Consider the following 19,152-nt stretch of genomic DNA (forward strand, 5'->3'; position numbering starts at 1 on the left):
GAACATGTGTGCACGGTCAGACCCATTGTGCTCTGATTTCTTGCTGGCTCTTAGGAATGGTGAACTCCAGGAAACAGAAACTGGAAACATCCAACTCCCTAATGAGCTCCTCATCCCATTTGAAGAAGAAGGTGTTTCTTTGTCACAGCTTATTAAAGAGGTGTTTCCAGAGCTGTCAGAAGGTCACTTCAGCTTAGAAATTTTCACTAATCGCGCTATATTAACACCTCTTAATGATAATGTTGATGAAATCAACAACCTTCTTATAGAAAATCACCCTGGTGAAGCAGCAGTGTATAAAAGCTTTGATTCTTTGATTGATGATAATTGCAACATCTACACCACCGAGTTTTTAAATAATTTATGCCCTAAAGGAATGAGCCCACACTCTTTAGTTCTGAAACAAAATTGTCCTGTGATTTTGCTTCGGAACATAGCTCCAGCTTCAAGCCTATGCAATGGAACTCGACTCATCTGTAAAGCATTCTACCGAAATGTTATCCTATGTATGATCACAACAGGCCATCATTCAGGCGAGATGGTCTTTTTATCACGTGCTAACCTGAGGCCTTCCTCTTCCAGCCATTACCCATTCAAGTTCGAATGGATACAATTTCCAATTAAGCTGAGCTTTGCTATGACCATAAACAAAGCTCAAGGCCAAACTCTCAACAAGGTTAGGATTTATTTACGACGTCCTTGCTTTTCTCATGGCCAGCTTTATGTTGGGCTATCTAGAGCGCGGAAATCAAGCCAAGTAAGAGTGTTAAACAAGCCTACTAAAGAAAAACAAGACGCAGACGGTGTAAGGAATGTTGTGTCTTTTGATATACTATACAAGGTTGGGATCATATCTGAAAACTCTTCATAGGTCAGTTTTCTAGGATGATTTCTAACTATCCATGCTTAATGTACACTTAATCCTAAGCAGCCACACATAGCATAATACTTGTCTACTTAAATGTAGGCTCTAGCAAATAATTTATAAGTTGATGATGCAGCATTACAGCAGTATAGCACCAACAAAGGTTCATCAAGGTGAGTTTTAAAGGGTCACTCAATAAACAGCTTCATTCAATGTGCATTTGCTTATGGTTCCTAAATATCATTAAGCTTCTAATGTAGGTTTTTCTAACAAATGGGCAACCTGGATACATTTCTTCTCTCAGACTTGTGCAAATTCTGCAGTGTCATTAACAATATGCGCTAAATCTCAAATTACTTCTCTAAGAAGAATTGTAGGAAGGTATATTGGCAAATTTAGACCTTCACATTGAAAATTTTGTAACGTATAATTGTATCAGCTGCAATTGCTTATCCAGATCTATTTATAAAGTCCATTTCATGTGCCTTTACATAATTATATTTTCACTTTTAAGCCAGAGATTATTAATTGTTTTGTGTTACAACTTATAAAACTTGAATATATGAAGTTAACACTTCAAAAAAACTCAGATAGCATCAAACAAAAAGGCCTGCTAAAAGCAAAGCTCTTTGGTTCCCAAAATAAATAGAGTCCAACTTAATGAAGGCATTATAAGCAATGTCCATAGCATGTAGTCTAGCCTAGTAAAGTAATGTAGAACCCATTGAAACAGCCCATGCTTTTTTTGGGTGATGGGTTAGAAAAATTCCCCCTTTTAAACCCGGAAAAAAAAAAACACACACACACACACACACAACACACAATATTGCAAAGATGAAGAACATTATTATATATATATATAATCAAGCAATAAACACTTTGCAACAACAGGAAGATGTTCCAGTTCTCAATGTTCGTTAGCAAAACGGGATTCATTAAGTGCTTAAATCACAAAAATAGCTCTGCTTACAACTTTTACCAAAAAAGCACAGCTAATAACAAACTACTTTATTAGGACTGTGATAGGAGGTAAGCAAGTGGCAATAAAAAATTAATTCCTCATCTCAATGCACATTATCTTAGATCACTATAATAGATATACTTATAACTGTTACAAGAAAAGGCATAGTCAAATCGTCTCACTTCTTTGTTTGGTCTACTTGTCACTTCCCTGATCCTACAAAAGCTAGGATCAGTGTATTACTTGCTAGATAATAACCATTTATAAGGCTAAATATATGAGTTTCCAAAGCACTCTCTCACCATTCTCATCAGTATTCTCTCAAAAATAGAAGAGCATAATTAAGGAGCTCCATTAAAGGTACTTCTTCACCTCTAGATTCTATATTTCGTTTTCAATTAAATGCTTAAATGGATTCTTTTATCATTATATATTTTGCCAGCATAAGTTTTTTATCACATATAATCACTTGACATGCTTTTAACATTGCATTTATGAATCCTCTGTTATAATTTACTACATTTCTTCATGTTATGCATATACAATTATAAAGTATTTAAGGTTATATCTACCACAACAATAAATAAATGAGCACACAAATGGATAGTAACAAGTGACTATTTTAGTAGAAGAAATAAATAACCAATCATAATGTGAACTGATTTTGCACCCTAATCAAAGAAGCAATTTGAATTTCTCTTTATGCTAACTTTTTCTGAGACTTAAAAAGAACTATCTACTTAGATTCTTTGTAATAAAGCTTTGAAATAGGTCACTGCTTATCATTGTTTGGTATTACTAAAATGTTCTGCCTAAATTACAGTATTAATGTAGATGAATGTTATAACAAGTCCTGTTTAACATGATTTTTTTGTACTCATGCACTGCTGCTCATATTACACACCCTATTTAGGTGTGGTAGCTTCTTTTTAAAGTATGTTATTTACTGTTGGACAATTTGGCTATCTTTGTTCTTCAAGTAATTGCTTATGAACTATTAATTAACTATAAAACCATCTATGATTATTAGTTAAATCTCTTGGACATATTGCTCTGACCTTTGTTATTTCCTTTACACTACTTAGTTGCTGCATGGTGTACTTGTATAATTAGTTATTGGATTCTTAGAGTTGTATTGGTTTTACTTAATAATTCATGCTTTCTTTAGTGTTTTATGAGAACTAGAAGCTTTGATTTGAATGGTGTAAGGAAACTGTTATGCCTTGGATAAACAAACTACTACATTCTGAGATAATTTTTGTGGGATAGGTTGAAGAGAGGCTTTTCCTAAAAGAAGACTGTAAAAGAAAGTTGAGTACAATCTAAATTATCAAAACAACAAACAGATTACTAAGAATGACTTGTACAAATCCTTATAATTTTGTTTATTCTTGTTTACTTACAAGCTGCAGCTTATAACATATCCAACACAATGTGTAGATGAAGCCTGAATATACCCCCATTGGCAATCTGACTCCACAAACTAAGGCGTACAAAGTTCGAGCAAGGGTAATTGAGAAAGCAGAACCAAAGCTATCTCCTAACAAAACTCTGTATCAATGGCTGAAACTAGAAGACAGTGAGGTTTGTTTGTAAATTTTCCTATTTTCTTTTTGCTTGCATTTTGTACAGGTTGTTTATTAGGAAAACTCAACTGGATTTAATTGTTTTTGTCATTCTTATTGCTTAAGGGAAATCACATTCGTGGAACTTTATTCGAAAATGAAGTGGAGAGCTTTAAGGGAATTCTTGAGCTAGGTAGGGAGTATGAAATTGCAAATTCTCCACTAAGAGCTGTTGATGAGAAATGGAAAACAAGAAAAGATGACTGCCAGATGACCTTTGGAGGGAATACAACCATCCAGCCACTTCAAGCTAAAGCAGGTCCTGTGCTTCCTAAGTACATTCCAATTGCTGCTATTCTATGCACCAGCTCTAAGAATGAACGCTTTGGTATCTACCTAAATAATTTTGCTTATTACAATTACTTCTAAGCTAGAGTGCCTGCAGTAAGATTACTTTATTATGCTTCTTGCAGATGTCTTTGGGGTAATTGTATACATGGAGCAGGTCAGGCAGGTCAAAACTGGATCAGAGGCTTTAATGGATGTCGGAGAGGTTGTGATAGTTGATGACAGGTAAATTCTTACACATAGTTATCTAATTAATAACACAGGATGAACATTAGATCACTGATACCCATAATTTGATTAACATGCAGTATTTACCAGCCTTTAATGCTCTCACTTTGGGGAGGACTTGCTACTGAAGCATGCGAAAAATTAGCTTCTTGGCCATCAGTTCCACTCATTGCTGGTTTCACCTACATGCGCCCAACAGGTCACAAAGGTAACTGGTTCTACTACATTTATATATTCTTAGGCAAGATTATATAAGCTCCTATGCCTAACACTTTAGAAATTTTTTGGATCAACAGGATTCTCACTAGCATCCTTTATGTCCACATCAGTAATACTAGGCCCTTCAGGAGAGACAGCAGATCATCTCAAAAAATGGTCAGTTACTATCTACAACCAATATGTAAAGCATGTATTTAGCTATAATGCTAACTTGGTATCTATTTTCAACAAGACTAAGGAAAAAAAACCTTACATAAGTGACTTGATGGCTAAGGTTCTACAAATCCGTGAACCATTTGATGAAAGGATTATAACTACTATTGCTGAACTTGAACTGAAAAAGGTTTTGGTTTACAAACATTACTCTTGTATTTAACGTTCCAATCTATAGATGTGCATGCCTAAATTGTTATTTTAATATTGCAGCTTACTAATACAATGCAAGAAGAGCGCATATGGCTCGCAGCAACAATTCCTAAACCTGATGTGAAGAAAACTATTGCTTACATTGGCTGCGATAATTGTGGCCGTTGCTGTGATGAGCTAGTTGGTGAGACCTTCAAATGTTCCAATTGCCCTAACAAAGTCTGCACAGCCACTACTAGGTAACTATGTTCTTGTAATGGCAATAACAAGCACGTCTTAATTAGAAAGCTAATTGCATTGTCATATTGTTTCATGTAGGGTAAACTACACCTTCACCATAACTGATGGAACAGGGGAATTGAAGATCACAGCTTTTAGAGCAGAGTGTGAGAAGCTCTTTGGCATGCAACTTGCTGACATATACAGCAAAGCACTTGCTATAAGTAACTCACATACCTAAGACTACAAGCCTAACACATAACAAGCTCTTAACTTAATACCACTTGCTACCTTGATAGGAATGCTAGAATGATTTTAATGAAGCAGCAGCTAGACTGTCGACTAAGGAGGCTTACTTTTGTGTTGGACCAGCAAACATTTTGAGTAGGGTGGGAGCTCTGAGGTGGGCTCTCAAATTTGTCTCATTGGAGTAACTTGATGGAGGTTTGCTTAGCAAGCAGTGTGATTGTTTTCTCATATTCCTCTACTGATCCTTTTGATCTTGCACTGCTTGTAACTATTCTACTGCTTAGCTAATAAGTGGTTTTTCTAAAACTATCTTAGCCTAGAATGGATGGTAGATTCATCATATCTGTGAACTTGTGCACCTATGGTATCTTGTTGCAAGTCATTTGGTTGTAATCTTTTGGACAAATTTACAAACCTCGATCATCCATTGCCACATTAATCTAAGCTTATTATCTATCTAATGATTTTATAAATTTTTCTCTCAATTACTTATTTAGCTGACAGCTATCATGTTGGATTACTATTTGTGATTTGCTATGAAATTAAGCATGCTAGATTAATATATAGCTGTAATTCTGTTAATCTTTGCTGGAAATCTTTAGAACTATTTGCTAGAAATCTTCTGAATTATATGCATGTGTAATTTCTAGTTCTTCCAAAGAACTTGATTTAGTTTTGTTTTATGAGGGAAGAAAGATCAGTGGTATTAGAGTCTTTATTTGAGTTTGCATTGATTGAATTTGTGATGTTTTTATCTCATTTATTTTGATAACTACTATAAGTATAATTAGAAGATTTACATTCTCATTTCTGGTAAGGTTTACACCATTTTAGTGCACTAAAAGATAACAATAATAATACTATAGTGGTACACAATTCAGCTAATATTTCCTTTAAACTCGGCAAAAAAAGAAGAAAGCATCACAAACTTAACAACAAATACCATAACTTTTAGCTAAAATAGATAGAAATATATATGTTTCACAGTCATTCCAATAAATTACTTACTGTAAGGAATATTTCAAGCATTAACCCCAAACTTGAACCCCACTGTGATCATACACTTCAGCATGGTGGCGTCCAAAGGGAAGGAAGCTAGAGCAAAAGAGTCGCCAACAAGTTTTAGGAACTTGTAAACCGTTCACAAGGTGAAGGTTACACCACTTGAAGATCCAGGAGATCGTCAACTCCAAAAGGTCTTGAACCAAATAGGGTTCGGGGATGAAGGTACAAATCCAACATAAAAGAGATTGAACCTGCCCTAAATAGGCCTCTACTTTATTCTTCTTGTATTCATGTGCGCTTTCTGACTAACATACAATCAATAGATTAACCCTAAACCTGTTTAACTATGTTGGTTGAATATTAATGCACAAACAAAACTATTATTGGCGATCACTTGAATTATAATCATATTAGCCTAAACAAAATTATTAATTATCTTATTAAGCAATAAAGATCAAAGCTTTAAACCTAACATGGTACTAACATGATATTAGAAAAGAGTGAAAGGCACCCTAAACATGATACTAGAAAGAAATAAAGACATCCTAACATGATACTAGGAATTAAACAAATTTAAACATGCTTTCTACAAGAATAGAGCAATAAGATTACATATTTTGATGCCTCGTATCTCTTTCTAATGACAAAATACACGCGTTAGTAACTTCAAGGAAAATATAAAATCAAACAATTAAATTAAATAATTGAAATAGAGATTTTGGACCAAACCCTCAGAAATATCAAACCTTTCACGTCTAGGGCGAAGGCAACTTCGAACTTGGCTAGGTGTGTCTAGTGCTAATGTATGAGGAATTGTGTTTGTGAAAAGGGTTGGTTTAGAAAGAGAGAGAGAGAATCAAGAAATTCTTGATGAGAGTTTATTGTAGATGATGATTGAAAAAAAGGGAGATATGACCTCTATTTATAGGAAAAGAGAGTCGAAGAATAAGAAAAGAATCCGAATTCGAATCGAAATAAAACTCGTCCGTCAGCAGTTTTTGTGAAATTTGTTTTTATCATAACTTTTGATCCAGAAATCCAAATAAGTCATATAATATGTCGTTGGAAATCTCTTGAAGTCTAGTTTCCAACCCAATTAGAATCAGATTAAAATATTATGTAGATAAAAAGATATGGCCGAAATAGTGGAACGGTGTCAGTTTTTGATAGAGTTTCGTATTCCATTCATATCTTTTTCGTTATAGCTCGGAATTAATATTATAATATATCATTGGAAAGATAATTTCAAGATCTATCCAACCATATAAGATTTGGATAAAAATTATGAGGCACGAAAATAATATCTGACTGTCTTTGAACATCTTTAAATTTGAATAGAATTAGGACTTAAAAAAGGAAACTTTTTGAAAAAAGGAAAATTTTATTCAATTTCAAATTCTTTGATTTTATCTTTTCAAAAAGGATAATTAAGATCTTTAAGAAACTTATAGAAGTTTCTAATTAAATCCTAATTAGTTTAAGAATGGGATTAAACCCTTGGACCCTCTACATGATCATTGGGTCGTAGGTAAAATCCGGTTTGGGCCCAGTTTAGTATTTTTGCCATAACTTCCTCATTATTCATCGGAATTGGGCTTATAATATATCGTTGGAAAGGTCTTTTCAAGCCCCATCCAAATAAACCATCATTGGACCCATATCATGGACCAATCTAAACTGGAATGCACGTTTTTCATAAATAGGGTAAGAAAACAAATATTTTCAAAAACAGAAAGAAGAGATATTTTAATAAAAACATCCTCATCACTAGACTTTTCACACTTTCACTTTGTTCGATAATCAAATGACGTGAAAGGTATTCATCACTGGGTTTGATTTTTGGGGAGACACAATTGGGTGTCTACACTTACATAATATTTATGATGCTTATAATTACATACTATAATTCATACTAATTTCTGCCAAGCTTACAACTAAATAACCTATACTATCATACAACTTAAACCATCAAAAACGAGCAACTACTATTAACTTAAAAGCCATACTGCTAGGCTTACTAGGGAAAAAGAAACTACATAACCTAGACTTTCAAACAATTTGAGCCATAAAAAACCAGCAACTACCTAGACATTCATACAATTCGTACATAGTGATACAGGTTTAAGCCATACATATCAGAGTCTTTTGCAGAATCAGCAGACTTATAGCCTTCAACAAAGTCATTGTCTTCATTTCTGCCATCATCAAAGTCATCAAAATCGTCCTGGTTATCCTCCTCTAAACTAGCCTCATCATCGTCCTCTAAAGCGTCCTCTACACCCTCCTGCTCTTCCTCCTCTGAAGCATCAGTGTCTTCCTCCCCTACACCCTCTTCGTCTTCCTCTAAAGCATCCTCTTCATCCTCCCCTGTATCCTCTTCATCCTCCTCCTCTCCCTCAACTTCTAGATCACTCTCCTCCCCCTCGGCTTCGACGTTTTCTACTCCCTGGACCTGTTCAATCTCCATCGGAGCCACCTATAGCGCTGTTCTACCTCACCCCTTCTAGCAAAAGCAGCAGCAGCAGCAGCTTCCTCTTCCTCCGTCCTCCTTCTTGCATCTGCAATCCCCTCCTCCACCTGCTCTAATTCTCTCTGAAGCGCCTCCTTCCAAGCTTGTAGAACCCTAAGCCGCGACTGTAACATACCCAATTGATACCACCTAGGAGGGCCATGACGAGGAGCATTCGTAGAAGCCCTTGATGAAGATGAAGAGGCACCATCGTTGGTTGTCATTGTGAGTTTAGAGAAAATTAGCTAGGTGAAAAAAAAGGGAAGCAAAGAATCTTATAGAAGAAGAAGATGGAAAGATTTCTATCTCTTAAAATCTAAGCAATTATAGCCTCTACTGAGTAATGTCATTCATTACTGCAAATTCTATTTCAGCTTTACATGGGAAATATGCACTTTGCAAAGTCTATTTTTATTTTACGTACAAACGTGCCATTCATACAAAAGGGATCTTTTTTCTAAAACAACCCTTTATACTCCTGACAAAATTTTTATTCTATTCCATTTTCTATTTGTATACCATTTTTAGTATAGACATTAAAAGTATTTTTATTTAAAATTGGCTGTGATTAAGAGGTTTTTTTTTTTTTTTAGAAAACAATTAAGGTTCTTTTCTCATTGCTTTTTACAAGATAAAATATTATACAATGGTAATATTTAACAATTTGCACAAAGAATCATTAATTAGTCATAACGCCTTCGGTTAAGCCATCAAATATTTAAAAAAAAATTAAAGATTAGCTTTCCTCGTAACAACTTCGGTCAAGCCATCAAATTAAGAAACTGGATTTTATTGATATGATGTTTGTAGGTTAACACATATCTATTAGATGAATATTTTAATTTATTTTTTTTAGAATATAAATTGGTGTTGTAATAAATATAGTACATTACAATCATATGTCACATGTTAAGAATCTTTTTTTTTTCTTAATGTTTTTAACTACCAAAACATAAGAGGAATAGAGGTTTACATGTAAATTTTAATTCTTAGGACGACACTATAAGAAAAAGAATAAGAAAAGGCAATGTAGAGGTAGTATAAGAAGAACAAAATATACTGAATGATTAATTAAATAAGTCATCTCTATTTAATACTATGATAATATTTCATTTTTATCATGGAGATTTTATTATTTAAGTAAATGGTAGATTATTATATGAATATACAAACTAGAAGGTTGTATATTTGATATTTTAGCCAATTAGTTTTTTAATTCTTTTTTAAGAAAGGAATGTTACATGTGTTGTTGCTGTGTGAGCATTGGTTTTAATTGAATTAGATTAAAAGGAAATTGTTGGGCACCAATTTGTGAGAGTAATGCAAAGGATTTTAGCAAAATCATATGAAATTCGATTGGTTATGTTCGATTAAGAAAGAATTATTTGTGAAAAATCAAAGGAACTTCGTAACAAGCAAAAATACGAGAATATGTCCATAGTTTGCTTATTAGTCCAAAAAGACAACTAAAATAAAAACTACATGAGTATAAAATAGCAACACCCATGTTAACAATGACCAAAATATCAGGACTTCATTCATAGATTTGCTACCAATGTAGCGTATAGATATGTCACATGTTAAGAATCTTATTATTTTTTTTTCTTAATGTTTCTTTGTTCTATGAAAGAGGTTACTCCTTGATCCCATAAGGATGTTCATTGATCACTATCATATATTATGACTATCATAATTAGTTTGACATATAATAGTACAATATAAGTAGTACATATAATTGGAACGCCCTTTGCTTATATAATTGCCTATTTGGGTTTATAATTTCTTGAAACCCAAATTAAGGCCAAACTAAACCCGAGTATGTAAGGTCATTCACCAACATAATTTTCACAAACACTCCTAGCACAACCAAATATTAATCAAGTTTATTCACATTTAACCTGAAATGATGCACCAATATAGCAACTACAAAAAATTAATTGCACAAATAAATTCACCACATAAAGGACAAATAAATAAGGAATACATAAAAACAATTTTTATAATACTATCTTAGGAAAATTTAATGTTAAGTAAAGCAAAGTAACAAAAAAGCATTCTATAATTAGCTTAAGCAAACACCTAAAAAGTTAAATATATTTAACAATAATAAGTTTATCAAAGGCAAAAATGAGTACTACCTTTACCCAAAGGAAAAAAGAAAGTTTAACTTATAGCCTTTTGCATCTCCCAATATTTAATTAATTAAAACAATATATAAGTACATGGCTTAAAAAGCCCAAACTAAAATACCAAAGCAGAAGCTGCAACCATCTAGAGTAAAGAAAGCAGCAAACGAAAATAACAAACATGAAAAAATACTCCTCTTTCAAACTGATCAAACGAGCCCCAACAAGACTGTAGGGTGACTTAGATGTTGCTGCTATAAGTACCATCAATTCACTACTAACCCCTCATATACCAATCCCAATTCTCCTAACAAATAAAAAATACAAAAATGGCAGCCAAAGGTAAGGGAAAGCATCCTGTTGAACCCAAATCACGCTCTTCAGGAAAGTTAACATTGAAATTAATGGAAGAAAGAATTGATGCACTGGCAAGACAGGTAGAAGAGCTAGAACACAAATTGCAACACCTTCAAGCAACCACCTCAAGGGGGATTTCTGAGCCAGAGAGAAAGCAAATGCAACCAAAGAAGCGCCACTTTATCCTTGGTTCAGACTCAAACAAAGAACAAACACTAAGCTCCTCCGACAACAATGACCTCCACAGGCTCAGTTCAGACTCCAAAGGTACCAAGCATAGTAGTGATCCAGACTACAATGGTGATGATGATAGTGCATCTTCCAACCAGGACACCTCTAATGCATCATCTGAACAAGAACTAGACTACTCAGATAGCAGCAATAGTTCAAATAGTAGTGACTCTTACTACTAGAAGATGATGCAGCCAAGACAACCTCCTAAGCTATAAAAAATTTAAAAATTATTATATGAAGTTAGGAAAAACTATAGCTAATTTTAATTGTGTCAATATATGACACTAGAACTAATTTTAATGTACTTGTCTATCATTAGGTAGTATTGTGTCAATGTATGGCAAATTTAGTAAGTACATGTATGGTGTTACTCTTATTATATAATTAATATTAAACTTAAAGAACTTAGTATGCTACATTAGCTCTGTTTGTTAGTAATGGATTTTAATTTGACTGATGAAACTTAAATTTTAATTTGCTCTGTTTGCAGGAGTTGGAGCAGCCGGAGGAATTGGATTAATTTTCTTTAAATTAAGCTTCATGTTGCTTGCTGTTATTGGGATTAATTTATATGTTGCTTTCAAATCATTTCTGTTAGGAAACTGTTATTGGGATTAATCATCTAAACTGCTTGTCCAAGAGCTTTTAATAGTAGCAGATTAGAGCAACATTGATTTGGTTTCATGATTTGAAAATATTTACTTCAAGGTTTAATCTGATTGTCATTTTAGATTACTTTTGTTTTCTATTGTGGAAAGAGATTAGTAATATGGGCCTTTAGTCTAAGTTAAAAGTAATTCAAGTGGCTACCCTTAAGGCCCACACATTCTACAAGTAGTAGTCTACTTAAGAAATTGACATACAACTAAACCAACTTAGTTAATACCAAATTACACATTAAACCCTTTATAAAAAAAATATGTAGATACACTTATTTAATTATTATGCAATTCTATTTATGGATACAATTCTATTTATCAACATATGCAATCACTAACAATGTCCATTTAAAAATCATACATATTACGAAAACAAAATCACACTTCCGGCCACACTTACTAATCACACTAAATTGCTTCGCGCAAAACGCGAGCGCGTCGCAACCCTAGTTTAGGTAAAAATCTTCACATTCAATCCCTACATCTTCCTCCTATAAAACTCCAATCCTCCTATAATAATAATAATAATACATACATACATACATACATACATACATATGAGTAAAAATAAAGGAAAATAATAATAAAGGTTGAAGAAGAAGAATTATAAAGGAGAGGAAATGGGGTTGCCAGAGGATACATTAACCGAAATACTTGCTCAATTGCAGGTCAACTCATTAATTCGCTTTACTTGTGTTTGTAAGTATTGGTTCTTTCTCATCAAATCCCCTGAATTTGCGTCCAAACATTATTCTATTTGTTTAAGTCATAATCATAATGGTTACGATTTTGTTATGACCTAATTTACCCCTGCTTGTTCCTTTTCTATTTTCTCATACGAAAACCTTACATTTAAAACTGCATTTAAGATTAGACCTGCTGTCATCTATGAACCACCCCAGTTCGGTATTCATCATCGCGATATACTTTTAGGTTTCAGAAAGTCCGACTTTCTGCGGAAAAACCAGACCCCAAGACCTGCTCACAATTAATACAACTAAAATACATAAATAACAAGATAGAGTGAAAAGACCATCTTACCCTTGACGCGTGCTTCGCTCGTTCGACGAGCTCTTACTTCGAAAGTCGAGTCTCGCAAGCGCATAGACCTCCAACAATAGTCCGCCCTCAACCACTACCCGAACGGTCTCTAACTCGGAGTTTAGCCGAGTTCAGACCAAAACAACTACTCGAGTTTTATGTGAACTTAAAGGTTTTCTCACAATTATGGAGATGCCTTTTTGAGTTCCAACTCAAGTGAAATTCTCCAATTCCTAAGGTGGGTATTTATAGAGAATTTCATATGAGGATTCCATTCTCCTATCAATAAGGGAGAGTTGGTAAAAATTAATTTTCCATTTTATTTTTAAATAAAAAAAAAGAAAATCTCAAAATAATAATTAATTAACAAGTGTCACAAGGAGGGAGAGGGTAGGTAAGAACCACAAGGGGAAGGGGGGGACTAAATATTGATCCCCAAGCTTCCCTAAGCCACCACTCACATTCTCTCGGCTCCAATGAGTTGTTGCCACATGGCAAGCTTGCCTTGGGTGCCAAGGCTGCCTTGCTAGCACTTGGTGCTCTCGGTTAGGCCTGCTGTTGCGCGCCATTGCTGCTGCCTCGGCCCAGCACGCCGCACATGCTTGCGGGCTGCTGGCCGAGGCCCTTGTGCGCCCATTGCTAGCAGTGCTAGCACGCTGTTAGCTTGCAAGCGCTGCTAGCCTGCTACTGGCATGCTGCGCGCATGCTAGAATTGCTTGCTAGCCAAATGCTAGCAGGGATGCTAGCATTACTAGCACTGGTGCGCTAGCATGCTGCGCCACGCACCAGTCAGCGCTGCTAGCAACCTAGGCTCGGTGCGGCGCGCATGCTAGCCACCATGTTATCCCAAGTTCCCTTAGCACTCGGTTTTCTCGGGGCATTCCGATGCTAGGGGTATTTTGGTAATTTGTTGATTAATTGGTTTTTACCATCTCATCTTTTATTAATTCGAATCGACTTGCGATGCTCGGTCTCGACACTCATGGCTCGATTTCCGACGTCTAAGTTCATAATACTCGAGCGACTCATTAATTCCTTCAAAATTAATTCGTCGTGTCGGATCGTTAGTTGCTTAGACATGACCCGAAGGGTTCAGTCAAGATTTAGCTGTAATATTAATTATGCATTAATATTACTGATCGGAAGCGGCGTCCAACTAATCATTCCTATCACTTGACCTCACTGAATAATTAGCTTTCTAATAATTCCAAACCCTCTATTAGAATAATACACTTGTTCGAAGGACACCATTCCTATCAATCTCCCACTTGTCCTTCCAGACAAGTGCGCCTTTTGTGTATAGCCTATTTCCTATGTCACTTATTAATGTCTCTTCATGAACTATAAGGTAAGATATTTCGTCATCCTTATTACATCCAGATTTGTTTCTCGAAATCCGAGTTCGATTGTTAATAAGCAGATGATTTCTTAAAATCCATTTGGAGCACGACCATGCATTTTCACAGACTCGCTCTCCGAGGGACCTTGTAAATAACAAAGACATGTTCCCTATGGTTAATAAGGGGACATTCCCAGTCTTGTACTGTCAGCTTCTCTTACTAAGAGGACCTAGCCGCCTGAGTGTTGCCGTTATAATCCCTTTGTACGGAAGACGTTTGACAAACATCAAAACGGAATAGTACTTAAACAAGAGAACTCACAATACTCATGGTCGAGGAAAGAGGTTCCGATAGCAATAATGAGAGGTATACTAATGACGATTTTTAAATCTCTTAAAGTATTCTCATAGGTCGTTCCACTATGGTTCTAAACCAATACCTGTGCAAATGGTTATTATACAAGAAACGGTGCTACAAATCAAACTATACACTAATCTCAAGTGGTTATTAATCGTCCATCATTTAAATGACCTCGATTAGGGATAATTTTCGATTATAATATTCAACGTTCAGTGAATAGGTGTTTCTTTATCCAATACTAATCTTGATACCCTATTTTGAATATTCTCATAATCGAATGGACTCAATATTTAATCCTAAACCACAATAAAATAGAAATGGAGTGATAAAATTGCATGAAATTAAACTACTCCAAACTTGAATGGTTCATCGTAGTGTCTTACATTAAAATACTCAAAATTAATTAAAACACTAAACAAGGAAATCAAAGCCAATCACCAACGTGCCTGATTCCCATTGCCTCAACGTGCTTGTTGTGCTTCACTAGAGGTAAAGGTTTAGTGAGTGGATTGGCTACATTGTCGTCCGTTCCTACTTTGCAAATTCTGATTTCACCCTCTGACTTCCATTCCCTTATCATGTGAAATCGCCGCTTGACATGTTTGACCTTATAATGTTCCCTTGACTCTCTGACTTGAGCAATAGCTCCATTGTTATCTTAATAAAGGGCTATTAGACCCTTGATGGAGGGTACAACATCAAGTTCACCAACTAACTTACAAATCTAAACTACCTCCTTAGCCGCTTTAGCAGTTGCTAAGTATTCGGCTTCAGTTGTAGAATCTGCAATTGTGCTTTGCTTAGCACTCTTCCAACTAAACGCTCCTCTATTTAGACAGAATACGTATCCTAACTGTGATTTGAAATCGTCTCTGTCTGTTTGGAAGCTTGCGTCGGTGTAACCTTCAACAACTAATTCATTTGAGCCACCATATACCAGGAATTTATCCTTGTTCCTTTTCAGGTACTTTAGAATATTCTTGGCCTCAGTCCAATGCGCCTCTCTTAGGTCTGATTGGTATCGGCTCGTAGCGCTTAAGGCATACGATACATCTGGCCTAGTACATATCATGGCATACATGATCAATCTAATAAGCGAAGCATATGGAATCTGACTCATCCTTTCCCGCTCATCAGGTGTTTTTAGAAATTGCTTCCTGCTTAGGGTTGTGCCATGTGACATGGGTAGGTGACCTCTCCTGGCCTCCTCCATGATGAATCGAGCCAGTACCTTATCAATGTAAGTACTCTGGCTCAATCTAATCATCCTTTTAAATCTATCCCTGTAGATCTTAATACCCAATATGTACTGAGCCTCTCACAAGTCTTTTATTGAAAAACATTTTCCAAGCTAGGTCTTTACAGACTCCAGCATCGGAATGCTATTTCCAATGAGCAATATGTCATCGACATATAAGACTAGGAAGGTGATGTCACTCCCACTGACCTTCTTGTAAACACAAGACTCATCTGGATTCTTGATAAAGCCAAACTTATTGATAGCTTCATCAAATTAAAAATTCCAACTTCTGCTAGCTTGCTTTAGCCCATAAATGGAATTTTTAAGCTTGCATACCTTCCCAGCATTGTTTTGGTTGATAAAACCTTCTGGCTGTGTCATATACACAGTTTCTTCCAAAATTCCATTGAGGAAGGCGGTTTTGACATCCATCTACCATATTTCATAATTGTAATATGCAACAATTGCTAGGATGATCCGAACGGATTAAAGAATTGCGACAAGAGAAAAGGTTTCATCATAGTCAATACCATGAATTTTCTTGTAACCTTTTGCTACCAGTCTAGCTTTGTAAATGAATACATTTCCACCTTTGTCGGTTCTCAATTTGAAAATCCACTTACATCCGATAAGTGTGTAACCTTCGGGTAAGTCAACCAAGTCCCATACTTGATTTTCAAACATGAAATCAATTTCGGATCTCATGGCCTCTTGCCATTTAGCAGAGTCGAAGCTCATCATCGCTTTCCTGTAGGTTGTCGGTTCGTCTCCATCCACTACTAGGATGTCCTGATTCTCGGTTAATACGACACCAAGATACCTATCGGGTTGAGACCTTGGCCTCTACGACCTACGTAGGGTGATGGACTGAGCATTTGCATTGTCAGTTTGACTTTACACATTTTGACCAACGTCAACAGATGCTGTTTAAGCACTTTGACTGTCAATTTGATTTTGTTGCTCGTCCTCTTGAACTTCATCGAGTTCAATTTTCCTCCCACTTATCATTTTAGAACGGTGTTCCTTCTCTAAAAAGACACCATCACGAGCAACAAACACTTTGTTCTCGGATTTGTTGTAGAAGTAATACTGTAGACACCTGATTGTGTCTCCAGTATTATCTTTCACGTCATTGATTATCAAACGACGTGAAATGTGCAAAGTCTTATGATGCGGTCGTTTAATAAAAATACTTTTTTCTGTTTTTGAAAATATTTCTTTTCGTACTCTATTTTTATGGAAAATGTCTAGTCCAATTTAGTTTTGTCCATGATAAGGGTTCAATAATAGTGTAGTTGGGTTGGGCTCAAAAAGAGCTTTCCAAAGATATATTATAAGCTCAATGCCGATGAATAATGAGGAAGTTATGGCCAAAATACTGAATTGGGCCCAAAATGATTTTTATGTGGCCCAATGATCAAGTGGAGGGCCCATTAATTAATATTCCTTAAGTGATTAGGATTGATTTTAATCATCTAGAATAATCTAGAATTTTATTTTAAATTATAGTGGAATTAGGATTAGTAATTATATCTTTTAGAAAATATAAGAGTTTTATTTGGAATAAAATAAGTGTTTTGAAAGATTAAATATGGGTTTAAAAGATAAGTACAAACATTAATTAGTCTAATTCAATTAGATTAAGGACTCTGTAAGGCTTTGAGTTAGCGCGTGAACCATCGCGAAACGACGGAGCCATCACGTCGCGATGGACACTGTCGCGCCGCAATGGGAGCAGTTTTACTCCGAATCGAATTCGATCTTTTTCTGATCGTTTTAGGACCTTTTTTGTAATTCCCTATATTTTTAATATATTTATTATTTATACAAATTTTTTTTTATTTTAATTTTATAATATGAATTATTTAATATAAAAATAATAAGATTTTACTACTAGTAAGCTAAACCATTAAGTTTTAGTTTAATTTATAACCCTTTTTAAGTTACTAGCCCAAACACTTAAGTTATTATTATGGTTTGATAATATATTTAGATTATAAAAGATTATAAATTTATGAGTTTTGACATGTTCAATTTATTATATAAATTTTCAGATTTGTATATGTATGAAGTTTAGGGTTTAACCATTGATTTTTTCATTAGGGCTTGAAAACGTGCTAATCAAGTTATCTAATTATACTATTTTTAAATTACATCAAAGTATAATTATTTTGACTATGTATAAATTTTCAGATTATTAAAGTTTTGATTTTGTTAGCAAGTTATGTTAATTTCATGTTTTTATGCTTCTAAGCATATAAAATAATTATTGTGGGTATTTTATGATTAAAAAGCTTTGAACTTTAAATTACAACCTCAAGAATAAATTTTCAGATTTGTATACTTTTAATTTGAATCTTCTAATTGCATTGAATTGGTATATTTTTGGGTTTTTAACACACTAACTTGCTATATAATAATAATTTCAAGTAATTATGCTTATGGGGTTATTTTATACGCTTAAACTAAATTTTCAGGTTTATTTACTTACTTTAAAGCTGCTGGAATTTCATGTTATACACTATATTTTCATAATTTTAACGTATAAACTTATAGTTGGGATGTTATACTATTATTATTGACTAATGTGAACAATTTAAAAGCTTTATTTTGATGGTTTAAGAGGTTTTAAAGTAGTTTAGTACTACTGTAAATTTATTTGCTTGGGTATTTATTTGATTCTCGTTGTTTGGTTTAGGAGAGGACTTTGTAGAAGGCGATTTCTAGTTTCTAAAGTGGCCAACCGAGTTGTTTGCAAATGTGTCATCACCAAGTTTAAACTTGTAAATCACGTAAAGTGCAAGATGGGTGAGCAATAAAACTTTGGATTTGTGCACATCTGTAGTAATGACAATCAGGGGTTGGGGTACATAGGGTATTAGCCGTGAACTTTTCTCGAGGCCGTTTGATCTACAAGTTTCTTATTTCAAATACTTTCCAAAAAATAGGAGTTAGATGAGATCTCATACTAGCTACGGTCACGGAGTCGCGCCCGTGGTCGTTGGATGTTTTATTGATGTTTCCGAAAGGAGGCATGGGGTTTTCTTTTATTGATGTTCCAAATGGAGCATGGGTTGGACAACCTTGTCTGTTGCTTAATCCAATGAATAAAAATGATGAGTTAACTACTTTTAACTAGTGAAGTTTTAGAAAATTGATAGTTGGGTCATGTGTTGAGTCTACAAATTAGTGACGTGTGTTGATTGATTATTAGTAGCATGCTAGGGATTTCTTATTATGTTTCGCAGCTTGTATGTACTC

General features: G+C 34.7%; 2 protein-coding genes across 2 annotated transcripts; both read left to right on the forward strand.

Annotated features, from left to right (window-relative positions):
• The first annotated feature begins 4 nt into the window (after positions 1-4).
• LOC145571177 (uncharacterized) lies at positions 5-871 on the forward strand. The gene has a single exon (XM_081630252.1). It carries the CDS (start codon positions 5-7, stop codon positions 869-871), a length of 867 nt encoding a protein of 288 aa, XP_081486378.1.
• Positions 872-995: 124 nt separating this feature from the next.
• Positions 996-5,012, forward strand: LOC145571178 (replication protein A 70 kDa DNA-binding subunit D-like). Its single transcript, XM_081630253.1, has 9 exons — positions 996-1,038; positions 1,126-1,238; positions 3,267-3,410; positions 3,518-3,779; positions 3,865-3,964; positions 4,048-4,175; positions 4,264-4,529; positions 4,613-4,791; positions 4,871-5,012. The coding sequence occupies exons 1-9, from the start codon at positions 996-998 to the stop codon at positions 5,010-5,012; spliced, it is 1,377 nt and encodes a 458-aa protein (XP_081486379.1).
• Positions 5,013-19,152: the final 14,140 nt, after the last annotated feature.

The sequence above is a fragment of the Chenopodium album genome, chromosome 12 (assembly GCF_948465745.1).
Source record: "Chenopodium album chromosome 12, dcCheAlbu1.1, whole genome shotgun sequence".
NCBI classification, from domain to species: domain Eukaryota; kingdom Viridiplantae; phylum Streptophyta; class Magnoliopsida; order Caryophyllales; family Amaranthaceae; genus Chenopodium; species Chenopodium album.